This window comes from Biomphalaria glabrata, chromosome 1, assembly GCF_947242115.1.
Source record: "Biomphalaria glabrata chromosome 1, xgBioGlab47.1, whole genome shotgun sequence".
Lineage (NCBI taxonomy): Eukaryota > Metazoa > Mollusca > Gastropoda > Planorbidae > Biomphalaria > Biomphalaria glabrata.
The window spans coordinates 36,781,660-36,798,500 of record NC_074711.1 but is presented as its reverse complement, the minus strand read 5'-3'; the positions used below and the strand labels follow the sequence as shown (position 1 = coordinate 36,798,500).

The 16,841-nt window shown below is 32.2% G+C and overlaps 1 protein-coding gene and 1 long non-coding RNA gene across 4 annotated transcripts in view; one reads left to right on the top strand and one right to left on the bottom strand.

Moving 5' to 3' along the window:
* Nucleotides 1-16,841, top strand: part of LOC106071502 (neuropeptide Y receptor type 2-like) — a 67,526-nt gene that overhangs the window by 38,515 nt on the left and 12,170 nt on the right. Inside the window, exon 4 of the mRNA XM_013231625.2 lies at nucleotides 4,224-4,425. Coding sequence (XP_013087079.2) covers nucleotides 4,224-4,425 — 202 coding nt within the window. The remainder of the gene's footprint in view (nucleotides 1-4,223; nucleotides 4,426-16,841) is intronic.
* LOC129927211 (uncharacterized) lies at nucleotides 11,755-16,241 on the bottom strand. Of its 3 annotated transcripts, none has more exons than XR_008778823.1 (4): nucleotides 14,732-15,077; nucleotides 13,389-13,514; nucleotides 12,973-13,041; nucleotides 11,755-12,609 (listed from the first exon to the last, which is right to left on the bottom strand). It is a non-coding gene; the product is annotated as an uncharacterized LOC129927211 (long non-coding RNA). The 3 variants fall into 3 exon arrangements; XR_008778822.1 differs by lacking the exon at nucleotides 14,732-15,077 and adding an exon at nucleotides 15,563-16,241 and having other exon boundaries at nucleotides 11,756-12,609; XR_008778821.1 differs by having other exon boundaries at nucleotides 11,756-12,609; nucleotides 14,718-15,077.

Below are 16,841 nucleotides of genomic sequence, written 5' to 3'. Positions count from 1 at the left end.
TCTGACCAAAGGAAAACAAGAAACCTTACATCAATTTTGTAACTGAAGATGAGGTGACCTTATTGTTTAGAAGGGTAAACGTAACAAAGGCTTCTGGACCAGATAAAATTAGTGGCCAGCTGATCAAGCTATGTGCGGAACAAGTCTCTTTATTTTTGTTATTTCTAAAGCTAGGCCTTTGAAATTTGTTATGGTAACATATAATGATATTCTAAAATAAATAATGCTAAAAAAAGTTTTTTTGAATGATGGTTGCCATGGTAACGGCGGCCATATTGTTTATTGTATACAAATTAAAAGTCTGAATTTTGTAAAAACTATTGATCAGAAATACATGAAATTGAATTAAAAGATAAGAAAAAAGGATCCTCTAAATTGATACAACGTCAGAATTAAAGATTTAAGTATGTTAAATTTTTTACAAATTTTTTGAATTTTTAGTATTTTTTAGACCTAAAAAAACAGGATAAATATTAATTAAAAATTCTTTAAAAAAAAAAGTAAATAAAATATTGAAAAAAAATCATTGTACGAGTAAAGTTAATGATGTCCTTAAGAAGTGTTTCAAATTTCATCAAAATCTATCAAGTAGTTTAGGAGAAATTCCTAGTAAAGCACAATGACATGTGCAAAAACTAACATTTTGAGAAAAATGAGTTTAAAGTATAAATTTTATTAAGATTTTGTCTCATAGACCTTACAAAAACATTTAAAAAACATGTTTTAGACACAGATTTAAGCAATAAAAATGATTGTAATGTAAAGAAAAATGATTGATCTACTTAATTATGTTATTAGTTAAAAATCGATATCCTAGACCTAAAACTCAATTTTCTCTAGGGATACCTCCCCTTTATTCTTCTCTCACATCTTTAACCACTCGTTGCAAACATGCGAAATTCCACACATCTGGAAAACTTCAGAGACTGTACCAGTACCAAAGAAACCAAAAATAAATAGCTTAAATGATTTACGCCCAGTAGCACTAACACTTATAGTTATGAAATGTTTTGAAAAATATATGCTTAAACATCTTGTAGCAAAAGTCAATAACAGCTAAGACCCTCACGAAATTACATATAAAGCAGCTAGGGGAACTTAGGATGCAATTCTATTGCTTTTGGATCAGCTTTACAAACATGTCGATTTCTCCTCGGCTTTCAATACCATACAGCCACATCTAATGGTAAACAAACTGAGTAAGCCCTTACGTACAAGCATGGGTTCTAAACTTTTTAACCCAACGTCCCACAGAATGTTAAAGTCAACAACACCAAATCGTCAACTTGAGTACTATGTACGGGTGCTCCACAAGGTTGTGTACTTTCTCCTGTACTATACACTCTTTACACTAATGACATAAGAAGCATCTATGACTCAGTTAAACTCATTAAATACACTGATGATACTGCCATAGTCGGTCTTATTTCAGAAGACGAAACTCAGTATCGAAGCTCGATAGAAGAGTTTAAAAACTGGTGCAATGACAATTTTCTAGAACTGAATTGTCACAAAAACTAAAGAACTTATACTAGATTTCAGAAAGAAAAAAAACAGATGATAAAAGAACTTCAGATAAAGACTAAATAGATAGAACAATTAAAATCATATTAATATCTAGGCGTCATCATTGATATTAAGCTCTCATGGGAAGTCCACCTTGGAACTCTGACAAAGAAAACAGCCCAGCGACTATTATTCCTATATAAACTCAATAGCTTTAAACTAAATAAGATCCTAGATAATTTTTACGGCGCGACTATACAAAATCTGCTAACATACGGAATAACTTTTGGCAAGGCAACGCTTCATCTAAACTGTTGCGACCGTATGCGACGTCTAGAAAACATCATAAAAAGGGCATCAAAAATCACACGCACTACATTACCATATTTAATGAAACTTTTTGAACAGAAATGTCTTAGAAAAATCGGAAAAATCTTAGAAGACAATAGCCACCCGCTCCATCATAACTACGACAAGTCGTCGCGGAGTGGGCGACTACTGTCAATCAAGACAAGAACAGAGCAGTACAAAAACCCGTTCGTAACTTAATCGGTCAGACTTTATCAGCACCACCGTTTGATCAAGAAGCATGAAAAGGACTAAGATGCCTGTGTGTAGTCGCTGAATGAACTCTTTATGTTGTGTCTGTTGTATTTATGTGTATGTTTCTGTTGTGTTGTCTTTATATGAGAAAAGAGTCCTTGTAATCACAACAAATTACCATAAGGATCAATAAAGCAGTGTTAGTCCTAGTTTTTGTCATTTTCCCACAGAAACACTTTTGAGGCCAAACATCTCAATATCATTATATAATCTTTATCATAATATCGCTTTTTAAAATGGTCTGTTGTTTTCGAGATAACAATGTTAGCCGAAATGTTTTCTTGTACTATTTCATATTTCAAAACATGTGCGCCTTCTGCTGTTAGGTAGCTAGTCATGGACCACATACTCAAAGAAAAGAATTCATTTAACGTTCATTGTCTTCTACGTATCATGAGTCACGTGTCAAGAAAGAATGAGCGAATCGAGATAATGGCTCAGATGGGTCTTCCCATTATATTCACCACTCTCAGACAACACCGCCTTCGTCATGTCCGCTATATGGAGGATGAGTGAGCGCCCAAAGTCACCCACTCTGGGGCCGCTTGTAGACATAGATGTTGACTATTGTGAAGACCTAGTCCTAAGACCGCACTAAGTGGAGAGTGTCAATCTATGGACAGCCGCTTGTAGACATAGATGTTGACTATTGTGAAGACCTAGTCCTAAGACCGCACTAAGTGGAGAGTGTCAATCTATGGACAGCCGCTTGTAGACATAGATGTTGACTATTGTGAAGACCTAGTCCTAAGACCGCACTAAGTGGAGAGTGTCAATCTATGGACAGCCGCTTGTAGACATAGATGTTGACTATTGTGAAGACCTAGTCCCAAGACAGCACTAAGTGGAGAGTGTCAATCTATGGACAGCCGCTTGTAGACATAGATGTTGACTATTGTGAAGACCTAGTCCTAAGACCGCACTAAGTGGAGAGTGTCAATCTATGGACAGCCGCTTGTGGACATAGATGTTGACTATTGTGAAGACCTAGTCCTAAGACCGCACTAAGTGGAGAGTGTCAATCTATGGACAGCCGCTTGTGGACATAGATGTTGACTATTGTGAAGACCTAGTCCCAAGACAGCACTAAGTGGAGAGTATCAATCTATGGACAGCCGCTTGTAGACATAGATGTTGACTATTGTGAAGACCTAGTCCTAAGACCGCACTAAGTGGAGAGTGTCAATCTATGGACAGCCGCTTGTGGACATAGATGTTGACTATTGTGAAGACCTAGTCCTAAGACCGCACTAAGTGGAGAGTGTCAATCTATGGACAGCCGCTTGTGGACATAGATGTTGACTATTGTGAAGACCTAGTCCCAAGACAGCACTAAGTGGAGAGTGTCAATCTATGGACAGCCGCTTGTAGACATAGATGTTGACTATTGTGAAGACCTAGTCCTAAGACCGCACTAAGTGGAGAGTGTCAATCTATGGACAGCGAGTTGTGATGACTTCAGCCCTGAAAGAAAAACGAATTAAGTGTGGAAAGAAATAGTGACACTTAGAATGTGACAACAAAACAAGATCTCCAGCCATGAATCCTCACTCAAGCTCACATCATTCATTCGTTTTTTTTTTAAACTCAGGCTTCACAAACTGTCTTCCTTGAACTATTCTTATCACTAAGTGACTCTAATGAAACAAACTGAAGTATCTCCTAAGTAAAGCTGGTTACAGTTGTTTTACTTGTTTACATGGAGCTATTGCCGTCATGGATTGAACTATCCGAACAATATTATCAATTTAATAGTGCCATTGGAATCATTTGCTTAAAATTGTCTTTGAATCCAACTACTTTTCTCCTAGTTGTATTTTAACTCTTAACGTTCTGCTGATAAAACTTCTGATTGAAACTTAAGGTTTATACAAAATAGTTTGAACTGACACTTGAAATCTAGTCAAAGAAAGGATGTCCAACTTTTAAAACAAGATGAAAATCTTCGTCTTGAATAAAAAAATTAACCTAAATTTCAATATTTTTAAAACCAATCTTGAAGGACTCCGTGGTGGAATCCGATGTTAAGCGTAAATTATTTTATTTCTTCAAATCTACAAATTTCTTTAAATCTTTTTTTTTTGTTTTGTTTTCATTCTGTGTCCACTCTTTAGGATTGTACCAGCACTGGCCACAATCGACGTCCTAGTCTCTACGTTGACTATCATCGTAATAGCTCTTGACCGCTATTTGGCCATCGTCCATACGTCCCAGGTGACCACACGTCATGTCGTGTCAGCGCTTCTCATCATCTGGACACTGGCCATCTTACTGTCAACTCCACTTTTTTGTTTTCACAAGATCGACACGCAGGAGGTCAGTGCTAAAATAAAGTTATTCCTCTATCGTCTGTATGGTATACATTTTTATACTCTGTTTTATTATTGTGTATATTATTGACCTATATTATTGACCTATATTATTGACTTTTATTATTGACCTATATTATTGACATATATTATTGACATATATTATTGACATATATTACTGACCTTTGTAACTCAAGAACATATTAAGAAACTAGAACAGACACAAAATAGAGCAGTGAGATTCATGACAAATGAATGTTCATATTTGATTAGAGTAACACCTTATTAAAAGAAATTTCTATAAATCAAATAAGAACATAAAACTAAAATGTTATTTAACCTTGGTTAGGCCAATAATAGAATATGCATCCTCAGTTTGGGACCACTCAACTCAAGAAAACATTAAGAAACTGGAACAGACACAAAATAGAGCAGTGAGATTCATAACAAACGAATATTCACATTTGACTCGAGTAACAGCTTTAGTTAAATCACTAAATTTAGAAAGCCTTCAAGACAGAAGACTCAAAAGTAAAGTAGCAATTATACATAAAACACTGAACCATAATCTTCAAATACAAAAACAAATTTAATAAAATAATCTGAAAGACACAAAGATAAAGGCACATGCCTCGTCCCATATGCTAGGACAAATTTGTACAAATACTACTAGTGCTATTAGAGCATGGAATGGGTTGCCTGTGCCAGCCAGGAAAACCAATGACTTATCAGAATTTAAGTCATTGGTTAACATGCATGACTAGATGCATGACGCGTAGGACGTAAGCATCTTCTTTTTTGAAGTAACGTCTGTATTTTATAAGATAAGATAAGATTTGTTATATCATGTAAATAAGCAGTGTACTTGATTTTACCATTGTTTACTGAGATTCTCACGAAATTATTTTTCCTTTGAGACAAAATGTTACCGCGATGTTACCAACACTAGCTGCATAATTTATGTGACATTAAACCATTTGATAGTGATATTATATTTCGAACATTACTTAATACCGACCGATCACCTAGAGAGCTCTTACTGAGATAGAAGGCCAGAACGATGATCTGCAACCGATGGGCAGTGGAGACCAATAGCTCTGTCTGTAGGACATGGCAACGAGCTATTGGTCTCCACAGCCCACAGTTTGTGACATAGCAGATCAGTGATCAGGCCTTCTTTAACATTGATCTCGTTTCAGAACGTAACTTTTAGATCTAAGAGAAATGTATGAGGCTAAAAAGAAGCTAAACTAAACGTGGCTAAATATGTCAGTCACAGCTTTGTTTTTTTTAGCCTTAACAATTTAGCAATCTTCTTTTTAATCTTTACATTCATTCAGCCGTGTCACAAATCATCTAGGCTTAGTGGTACTGAAGTCTGGCGTTTAAATTAAAAACGGCCGCCTTGTCCCAGTCGTGGGCATTTAAGGGGCGGCGACCCACAAGTTTCAGAAATAATAACTTGTATGACAGTAGTTAATGACTGTGTGCATGTTATTTCTTCCACTGCGATTCTCGGATCAAGTGGAAAATGTACACAATTATTTGTTGTACCTAAAAGACATTGAATCAATGATAAAAACAAATTAATTAATTAATTATTGGTAATTAATTATTTGTTTGGTATCGAAAAAATGGAAGTGAAACCTTCTAATTTAGAGATGTGGCTGTATATGTGGAGCTATTTCACTTTGTGTTTTTATCATAGACATAAATAAATATAGACTGGAAAAAGGAAGTAACTTCATGTAACTTGAAAACTTGTATATCTATTGTATTCGGATTTCCGAATTCTGAAAAGTTTCATGATCTTCATTCTTAGAGATTAAACCATGGAACTATACTAATGGAACACCAGCTTCGAGTTTTTTACAAAGACAAAGAGAGTCGAAGTGCCGTCGCGCATCTTTTTTCGCGCACCATACCATTTTGAAAAATCGATGAGGATGCCAAAGAAGAAATTTACTCCGAGAGCCACTTGGATTGACCTTCATTGAGAGTAAAACTTCCCCACACTATATTTTATTAGATCTGTAAAAACTTTATCCATTTTCTGACTATCTGATAAAATAGATACAATTTCCCTGAATAAGAGATCGTCACAAAAGTTATTTTTTTCGATCACCCTATAAAATGCCACTTATTTTCCAAAAAATAGAATCTAAATTCCGAAAATACAATCTTTCAGTGTTTCTGTGTTTGGTTTATTTACACTAAATCTGGATGAAGACCTGTCTACCGTTCCGCTAAATGCGTATTTGTTACGATATACTAAATTGCACGAAATAAAAAATAGGAGGCCTAATACAGTTTTGACACTCCAAGCTACGCATTTCTAATTGTTTTTTTTTTATTATCGAAAGGACTAGGCTATAGGCATACACGTCTCGTGGGAAACAAAGAAAAAGTTAATCTTGATAATATTCTAGCCTAAATAAAATGACAAAAAAAAAAAAAAAAACAACTATAGCCTAATCTAAAATGAAATAGATCTAGAGCTAGATTTTCTTGGACGAATGATATAAAATAAGTATAAATAATAAGTCATATGAATCTGATAGATCTAAAACAAATACTGATAGAGTCATTCATTAATTAATTATTAGAATTACTTGACTACCAACTGGGTATTTTTATTGCCAAAATACAATGTATTTTATGTGCATTTATTAAAAACAACAACCAAAAATTAAGCGTTTGACGCAACTAGATCTAATATTAGTAATATATAGATTCTAGTTCTAGATCCAGAAAGCTACTTCTCTAATTCAGTTTTCTAGTTTAATTCTAGATGTCTAGACCAGTCACCAGTAGATCTAAATCTAGCCAGGGTTTTTGTCATGGAATAGATTTATAAAACTTCAGCCACCTACTGATCACGATATGACTATTATGACAGATAGGCCTACTCTCTCTACTACTAGACTCTAGATTGACTAGATCTAGTAGATCACTACATTTGACTAGATGATTACTATTAAAATTCAATGTGTACTTCCGACTTTAGCTCAACAAACAAGTCTACTCCAAAGTATAGATCTACTAGTAAAGTCACAAAGTGTAAAGGATCATTATATATTCACATAAAAAAAAATTATAGGCCTAAATGAATCGAATAATCAGTCACTAATTTGACTAATCAGTAATCTAAATTGTAGTTTTTTTTAAATGGCAAGTGTTATTGATGACTTCTGACTTGTAAACCAGTTGTAGAGATTCTAGTTTTTATTTTGATGACATGTTACGATATATCAATGATATTTAGATAAACACAAGTACCTAGTGGAACAGACAGAAGGACCATTTAATATAAGGCAAAGAAGTAAGATGTTTATAATCCATCAAACTCACAGAGGACTAGTGTCATTTGTGATGGCATTTCATGCATTTACAGAAGCTACAAACTATTCACCAAAAAATGATAGGCTTGTCTTTGATTCCGAAGACTTATGAGGAATGCTATGTTTCCAGTGGCTACTCAGCCCCAGCTATGACCTACATATTATGCCACACTGAGCACAGGCATAACCATTGTCCACCTGTGGTAGAATCTTTTTTTTTTCTTTTTGCCGTCTACCCTCGGCAATTAATTTTCATTGGTGTATACCACACCTTTGTAAGTGACCTCCAGCTGTCTCGTTCTGAAGCTGTATGCAACCAGGTGCTCTCTTATGGCGGAAAACAGATTCTCTATTGAAAATGCATTTTTCGAGTTCAATATTCATTATCTCTGAATATAGACCATCTGTGGTATATTTGCTTTTACTGATGGATAGATCTATGTTTCTGGAAGCTTCATTAGCAAAATTTTTGTGAAATTCGTTTTTATATTGAATTTGTGCGTTTGTGAATATCATGAAGTATTGCCAAAAAGACAGACAACATTTACTTTTGGATTTATGTGATCCCATTTCAAAAGGTAAGAAACATATTTTAGAAATATAACTCATGTATAAAATACATACTTAGTATTTAAAAATGATTGTTGCACACCATAAAGAAAAAAAAAAGTAAATAAAATGCTTCTTTTGTCTTAAATTTGAAAAAAAATAGCCTCGATGCAATTTTTGAATTTGTGATGTCGCCAAACAATGTGTACATTTTTTTTTAAATATTATTTATATTTTGCCGATTTTCGCTGTAAAACACTTATTTTTGTATTTCCATCATAATAATTTATTATTATTTTTTTATTTTTGGTTATTTAAAAAAAAAATATTTATAAAATCTCGTTTTTTTTTAAACCAATGAGAATGGAGGTCGCCGGAACTAACTTCATGACCTCCCTTTCAATGTGCTTTTTTTAAAAATCATTCGCTCAGAATAATTCGAAGCGATAGCATCTAGCAAAGGTAATTATAGACAGAATCTATTACAGATAATTCAGTTCATAATATCAACTGCTTAGTTAATTATTCTGCTTTAATAATAGGATGTCGTAATCTTCAATAATTAACTTCAAGGACGGGAACACGGGTATCTATCTTAAGCCAGGCGCGCGCGGTGAAAAAAAAACAAAACACGCGTTTTGACTTAGTCAACCTGAAGGTGCACCTCTGAATTGAGATCTTAGTCTGTAAAAGCTAAAAACCTATAATTTTTAAATTAATATCGACTACTACGGCAATTATTTTACTTTAATATTGGTGCATTGCATGCGTCATAAAATCGGCCCGGCAATGCGATGTTTCAGCGCGAGGGGGGGGGGGGCACATTTTGAACTTAGATTTTAGATCTAAATTAATCTATCTCTAGATCTATAATAGTTTCTACAGATCTAGATCTATAAAGACTAGATCTTAACCATATTTTAAAATCAATCTAGCGAAATGCTTTTAGATTAGTTAGACATAGATCGATCTCTAGGTCTAGGACTAGATCTAGGTCACTGGACTTAGATTCTGAGATTAGATTAGTCTAGATCTAGTCATTAGAGTTAATAAGCGTGAAATTATTTAAATATTTACTGATCTAGATCTAAATTCTCTTATCAGGATAGATTAGATCTAGAACTAGATGATTTAGATCTATATTTATTATATATAGTCATTTCTAGTAGATAGTCAAGTAGCGATGTACACACGTGGATCAAGAATCAAGACCGTAGTGATCTAGTCTAAGTCTAAATGTAGACTCTAGGTCTTAGATCTATATAATTTATATAGCCTTATATCTACGTCTAAATATAATTCATAGTAAGACTTAGGACTAGATTTTAAAATGGAAAAAAATATGAGATCTAAATCTACTATCTAGTCATTTCTAGATCTAGTAACTAGTACTACTAGTAGATAGTCAATTAGCGATGTACACGTGTGGATCTAGGAATCTAAATGTAGATTAGATCTAAGATTTTATATATATATCTAAATCTAATTCATAGGATCTTATAAACTCAGTAGGGTTAAATTAGATCTGATCTCTAGATCTACATCTTAAATTACTTAAAGTTAAAGTGGAAAAAATCTAGATAGATCTAGTGACCTAGTCAATTATAAACAAGAGTAGAAGAGATTCAATAGACATAGTGACATAGTTAAAAATAACAACAAACACATATTAACCAAATTATAAAAGTTGTTTTTATTTTTTTCTCAGCAACAGTTACTACAGATACAAAGATTGAGATTATTTGAGATAGTAAACAGAATAGTCAATAGATATAGATCATGCACCATGCAAGTTAAGCTTTATTAGGTCTAACTCTAAGTAGAGTACTCTAGACCTAGATCTAAAAAGTGATCAAGAACTAGAATAGATCTAAATCTTGTTAATATTTCATTTAATATTAGATCTTTTCTAGTCTAAAATTATACATATAAAAAAAAAAAATTCTATGTCAGTTAAAGCAAGTTGGCGCCTAAGCTTGTCTTTAAAGCATTTCTGTGGTACCTCTTTATGTGCATATGACATGTTAGGCAAATAGGTTTTGCCTATCGGAAGGCCATTTCGGAAAGTATAGGTGTTTAAAATGAAACTCCAAACATCTGGACTTCCAGTAACCAAGAAAATAAGCTTAGGATTCAAAGAGACGACGCTGGCATTTCAGCTAAGACGATCAGTAAAATTAATAGCAACTTTAATTGCAGTCCACCAAACACGATAAAAAGAAACAATTGTGGCTTCAATAGCATTAATGATATTTAGTTTACTTTTATCTCATTTACTAGTATTACTATTTCATTGACTAAGGTTTTTTATTGTCAAATATGCATAAGTACATGTACTAGTTCCTGCAATTTGATGAAAAATAATAATTAAATTGTGTGTAGTCTATATACAAATGTTTATAAGAGATCACAGCTTAGCTTAATTTACTTAATTTCAAAACTATGATTTTGTGTTCTGACTCTACTCTAAATAAATTATATTTTATTTTAAGAATGCAAAGTTGGAAATTCTGTTCTGATGAAAAAAAATTATTAAAATAAAGTAGATGTTTATGGTTTCTTTGTATTTATTTTTAAATTATTTATTCATTAAAAATTAATTGTTCATTAACATTTACTTGAAGTAAAGATCAAAAACACAAATTCAATACTATATACATGATCAGCTCTCAATTCATGCAGATCACAGCCCATCACTTAAATGTATTTACTATCAATTCTACACACTATTCATTTCAAAATGTTGCTTTAAATTGTTATATGACACAATCAAAGTACTGGTACCTCACATTGATGTAGGCCTAAAGCAGCTGAAATAATGACAAATTTTCATTCAATAACTTGTACTGTCATTTATTATCAGACGTGTTAAAACTAATGACCTGTATCATCATCATCATCATTGGCCTCCTTCCGTCGTAGAAAGACTAAGGTTTTATCTCAGAGCACACTTCCTCATGTGGCTGTGGAGCCCTATTTTGGAGAGACAATCCCGTCCACAGATAGCACAGGTTAAGGTGGCTTTTGCTTCGGTGGTAGAGGAGCTGGCCGTTTTTCGGATTGTATGTTTTTCTTCCTGAGCTGAGACCCATGTACTTTCACTGTCAATAGCTTTCTTGGTCACTGTCTCTCTCCATCTGTTGCGGTCTAAAGCTATGTCTTCCCAATTGTCAGTATTGATGTTCACTGATTTGAGGTCACGTTTAATTACATCTATGTAATGGAAGTGAGGGCGACCAGTTTTTCTTGTGTCAGTAGTGTGTTAAAACTAATGACCTGTATATATAATTATAATTTATTAAGCAGGAGCATCAACAAATCTTAAACAATAATTGTCTACAGAAAAACTTTATTCTTATCCAAACAATATACATTTACAATGCATTCAAGCCAGTTAATTTATATTTATACAAATCTTTATGGCCTAAAGATTATAGCGTATTTTGATGTGTGAATACCAAGTTACATTATTACATGAAAATAGTGTGCTCATTTTTAAAATATTCTGGGTAATAAAAATAAAAAACTAATGATACAATAAAATTGAAGCATTAGTCAAAAAAAGAAAAATTTTCACTCAAGATCTATGTGAACTCTGCTTGAAAAAAATCATTTTGAAATTAATAAAAAAAAAATTATGGTTCTTTAGTCAATGGAATGATAGCAGCAATTATTTAACAATTCCATGATTATCCATTCATTTCAATATACTTATAACTGAAAAATAATTCATAAGGTTTAGATACAACCATTTGAAATAATGATTATAATTTTTTTCTTAATTTGCTTAATTCAAATCTAATATAAACAAGATTTCCTCTGTCAAGAAACTTATGAGGGAACAACATGCATGTTCTTCTCAGTAAGTTTTGCAAAGGGAATTAAGAATATTTAATTGATGTTGCTTTTTTTTGCCAACATTTTAAACCTTTGCACCAGGTTTTAGTTTTAAAGAGAATGCACCATATTTTATATGTTTACTTTTGTTAAATTCTTATTTTAATTTTAAAAAAGTAAAATTTCCCTTACCACTCATCCACTGCACTCCCTCTTGTTTTAATGGGGCTCAGATTAATAGTTTTCAAGTACAATATCAAACAGATTTAAAGAAATACTAAATCCAAACCTGTTGGCTGAATGACAGGATATACATAAATATCTATACAGCTTACAGTATAATATATATATCTTAAATTAAAATTGGTCCAAGACTTTTATTTTGCAACATGATGGGATTTTCATTTCTGGTGGTGCTATGCAGGAGTCCAAGAATCTCATCTTTTCTCATAACAGAAAGTTATCTAGTTATAAAAATAAATAAAAGGATTTTTAAAAAAATAAAAAAATATGTGTGACATATGTGTTGACCATGCTAAACGTATATATGTTATTAAGTATAGTTATATAATTTTGCCATTCTAAAAATAGTCTGTACCTAAAAGGAGCTACTGCGTTAATGTGTAGACATGGCCCTGACCTTAATAGTTATGAATTATTACTATAGGTGAAGGCAGATGTTCAGTTTATTTGATGCACATTGAACTAATCTAAAAGCAACTATAACATATATTATGATTTACATTTTCATGGAAAACTAGTTTTTCAAAAATACAAGTACTTCAGCTTATGAGAAAAGTACATAGGGAAAAATTGCAGTACCTTACCTTTAAGAGGTGCAACCAATCATTGACTTTTCAGGAATGCATGCCTTTTTCTTGCATTTCCAAACATAACTGTAATTATACAATTAGGCATATTGGTTAATTTCTTTTGAAAACATTAAAATTAAAAAATAATATTAAATTGAAAACGTTGTTGTATCAAACATACAAATTATCAGACAATTTTGCCTAATTTCATCTAACAGTTTATTGTAAAGGAATGGCCTGCACAACATCCAAGGTATATTAGGCATTCATGAAAGATGAATGTGCTTAAGAGTGTTATAAATAAATAAAAAAACTAGAGAAAAATGTTAAATTCCATCCCAGATATTTGGATGTTGCTTGACCATGAAAATCACACAATTCATAAAACATCTATTAGATAACTAAAATAAAAATTGTATAGTAGTACTTACATTAAATATTGAATGGATGCCAATATTATTAATGTCTGCCCAGAGAGTAGAAATAGTATAAGTATGATCCTTGAGCCATTCTGGTACATCATCAGAACTGGTTGCCATGGTTCTACTTGTTAATAACTGAAACATTACAAACATTTTTTTAAATTTATAATTTATCACAGACTAGAATAGAAATGTTGCCAGGAAAAATACCAATGATTAGAATACACCTGATGCTACTTTTGTAGCCTTATTACTGGTTAAAATGCACCAAAACTTCATTAATTAAATCTGATAAGAAACATATATGTATCACACAAGTCCAAGTTTATCAGAGTGTCATAGCAAATAATTAACTAGATATGTGAGTTTTATATTAAAGTACTGCATTTCAGGGGATAGATCCAACTTGACACCACATCATTTATTATTTCATGAACTCATGGGTTTGGGCATGGCATGGAATGGAAACTATTATTTAATATACATGGGGTGTAGGCAAGGCATGGATTATAAATTGTCTTGTATAGATTAGATTGGGTAAAACTGCCAATCGAAGGTAACTTTTACTGATAGATCTGGATCAATTATAAATTTATGGGACCTAGGCCTGCATAAATTTTATCTTTTATTTATATATTTTATGTACATATATAACTAGTCTAGAATCTATAATTATATCTTAATAATAATTTTTGTAGATGTCATATAATATCTAACATATTAAGTATAGATCAGTAGGTTTAGAATTTTAGCTAGTGAATATTTTTATATTCCTAATCTGAACTGGATCTATATATCTAGAATTTAGATCAGTAGATTTAGTATTTTAGGTAGTAAAAACTTTTATATTCTAAATCTAAACTGGATCTAGATCTAATTATTCTAGAAGCTTAGATCTAGAAGACTAGTTGTCAAGATTTGACTACACTATGGCTAATGCACTAGCTTAGTAGGCCTACTAGATAGATCAAGAGACAGAGTACTAATAGACTCGTCTTGCCTCGTTGGGCCTCTCAAATCAGCTACAGACTTTAGAGACAATTTAAATTTAGGAAGGTGAATATTGATCCAATTCAAAGATCTACAATCTACATGTTAGAGTCTAGCTAGAGATGCTAGATCTAGTCTAGAAGGCTTATCAATTAAAAATAAAATCAATCATTTCTAAAGTTTGTAAAATTATATGTAGATCTAATCTATCTATTTATAATATAATAAAAATCTATGTCTACTTTTTAAATATTTAAAATGATATGGCTGATGATATTAATTATTTTAATTGAGACATTGACATACTGTCACATACAAAGTAACAAAATAATTAGATCTTATACTAACTCATAGACTCATACTGTATTGTATTAAACCTTCGAGTTTACGTTCCACTATCTTGACTTGACTATATTGACTAAATAAAGGGCACTATGATTATAGATGTAGATTATTATCTATGATGATGATGTTTATCAACTGGTAGATCTATAAGTAGTATCGTCACTATAAGTATAATCAGTATAACCACTGCATTCGTTTCATTCACTGTGACTGTCTGTATCAATAATCGTGTGAATGTGATGTGAAAGTGAAGTCTAGATTTAGATAGAATTGATAGATTATAGATCTACTATTAAAAAGTATTAACTATACTAACTATAGTGTCTATACTATAGTATAGCCAGTATGACTCGTATGAGTATACTCATACAGGCCTACTGTTAAAGTGTATAAGTATAGCTATAGTTACATAGTCCATAGTATAGACAGACTAGATGATCGATAGATCTAGACTCTAGACTAGACTAGATCTTTAAATATTCATATTGATCTCATGTATGGTCTAGATCTAGATAAAATAGAGAGGATCTCATGACTGTCTATATTAGATCTATTGATTTTTTTTTTTAAATCGTTAAATAAATCTAGACCTTAGTCTTTAGTCTAGGTGTTGTAGATCTAGATCTATATTATTCTAGATATTATACAAGAGATCTAGATCTATATATAAGTTCGGTTTTTTAAAAATTCGCATTCGAAATTTTAAATACCCAGATTTAAGTATTTATATACCCATATTGGTAGGTCCGAGTTAATCATTTATTAGATCTATTAAAGCATGTCTATATAAAAGATTATTATTTTAAAAATATATTTATTATATAAAAGATATAGTTATGAATATTTACTTTAAAAAATTAAACAAATGAATTTTTCACTTTTGCCAATTAACACTCTGGCTAGCAAAAAGGATGACTCCTCAATACTGTGAAAAAACGATAACTGCATGAGTTGGTTTGGAATTGTATTTTGTAAGACTAATTTTTAAAACATATCCTTCATGAGAGAGAACGAAAAAAGGTTGTCAAAAAAAAAAAGCTGGCTGGACTACGCAAATAATGGACCAGCCTCTCTCTCTTGATATCTTGTTAAGAACATTGGTGACCGGGAAAAGTGGATGGTTTGGTTACGCGGGACAGATGATAATAATGACATGTACATAAAAAAAAATTCCAGATTTTGTGTAAAATACCCAAATGAGGAAGTACTGGAAACACCTATTTTAACGAAGTGGCCTTAAAAAAAAAATCTTTTGTGACGATCCATTATTCAGGGAAATTGTATCTATTTTATCATATAGTCAGAAAATGGATAAAGTTTTTACAGATCTAATAAAATATAGTGTGGGGAAGTTTTACTCTCAATGAAGGTCAATCCAAGTGGCTCTCGGAGTAAATTTCTTCTTTGGCATCCTCATCGATTTTTCAAAATGGTATGGTGCGCGAAAAAAGATGCGCGACGGCACTCTGATCATAAAATCTCGAAGCTGGTGTTCCATTAGTATAGTTCCATGATTAAACAAAGCTACACTGCCTCCTTATTTACAATATATATAGGTGAGTATCAAAGTTAAAAAAGCACTTTTATACTGCACATAAATGCTTTATAATAAAGTACACAAAATTGCAAGTCACAAATTTTCGTTTCGTAAAACTCTTTAATTGGCCAGTCTATATTTATTTATGTCTATGGTTTTTATGTTGCATTTTTTTCTCCCACTTCCCATTCTCGGATAAAGTTGTAATTTCGCATAATTATTCATTGTTGATGACAATACATGAATCATTAAAAAGAAATAAGTTAATCAATTAGTGGTAATTAATTAATTTTGTTCTATTTAGATATATGGCAGTGATTTGTTTAAATATTTTCCTCTTATTTTTCCTTGTTTTTGTCTGCTCTGATGAAACGTGCCTCTGTAGACAGCAAGCTTATGTATTTCTGTTTCTCAGATGCATTCACCTCGGATCGTGCTGGGAAGCTGAATGTGCCCTTATAGACCCCGGCTGGCTTCGGGGACGCGAAACTAACAGGGCCAAACAAATAAAAACTTGAGAAACCTTGCTATTTTGTGTGTTAACCTCCTTAGTTTCTCTTATTATATGTGTATAGAGACGTGATGTGTCT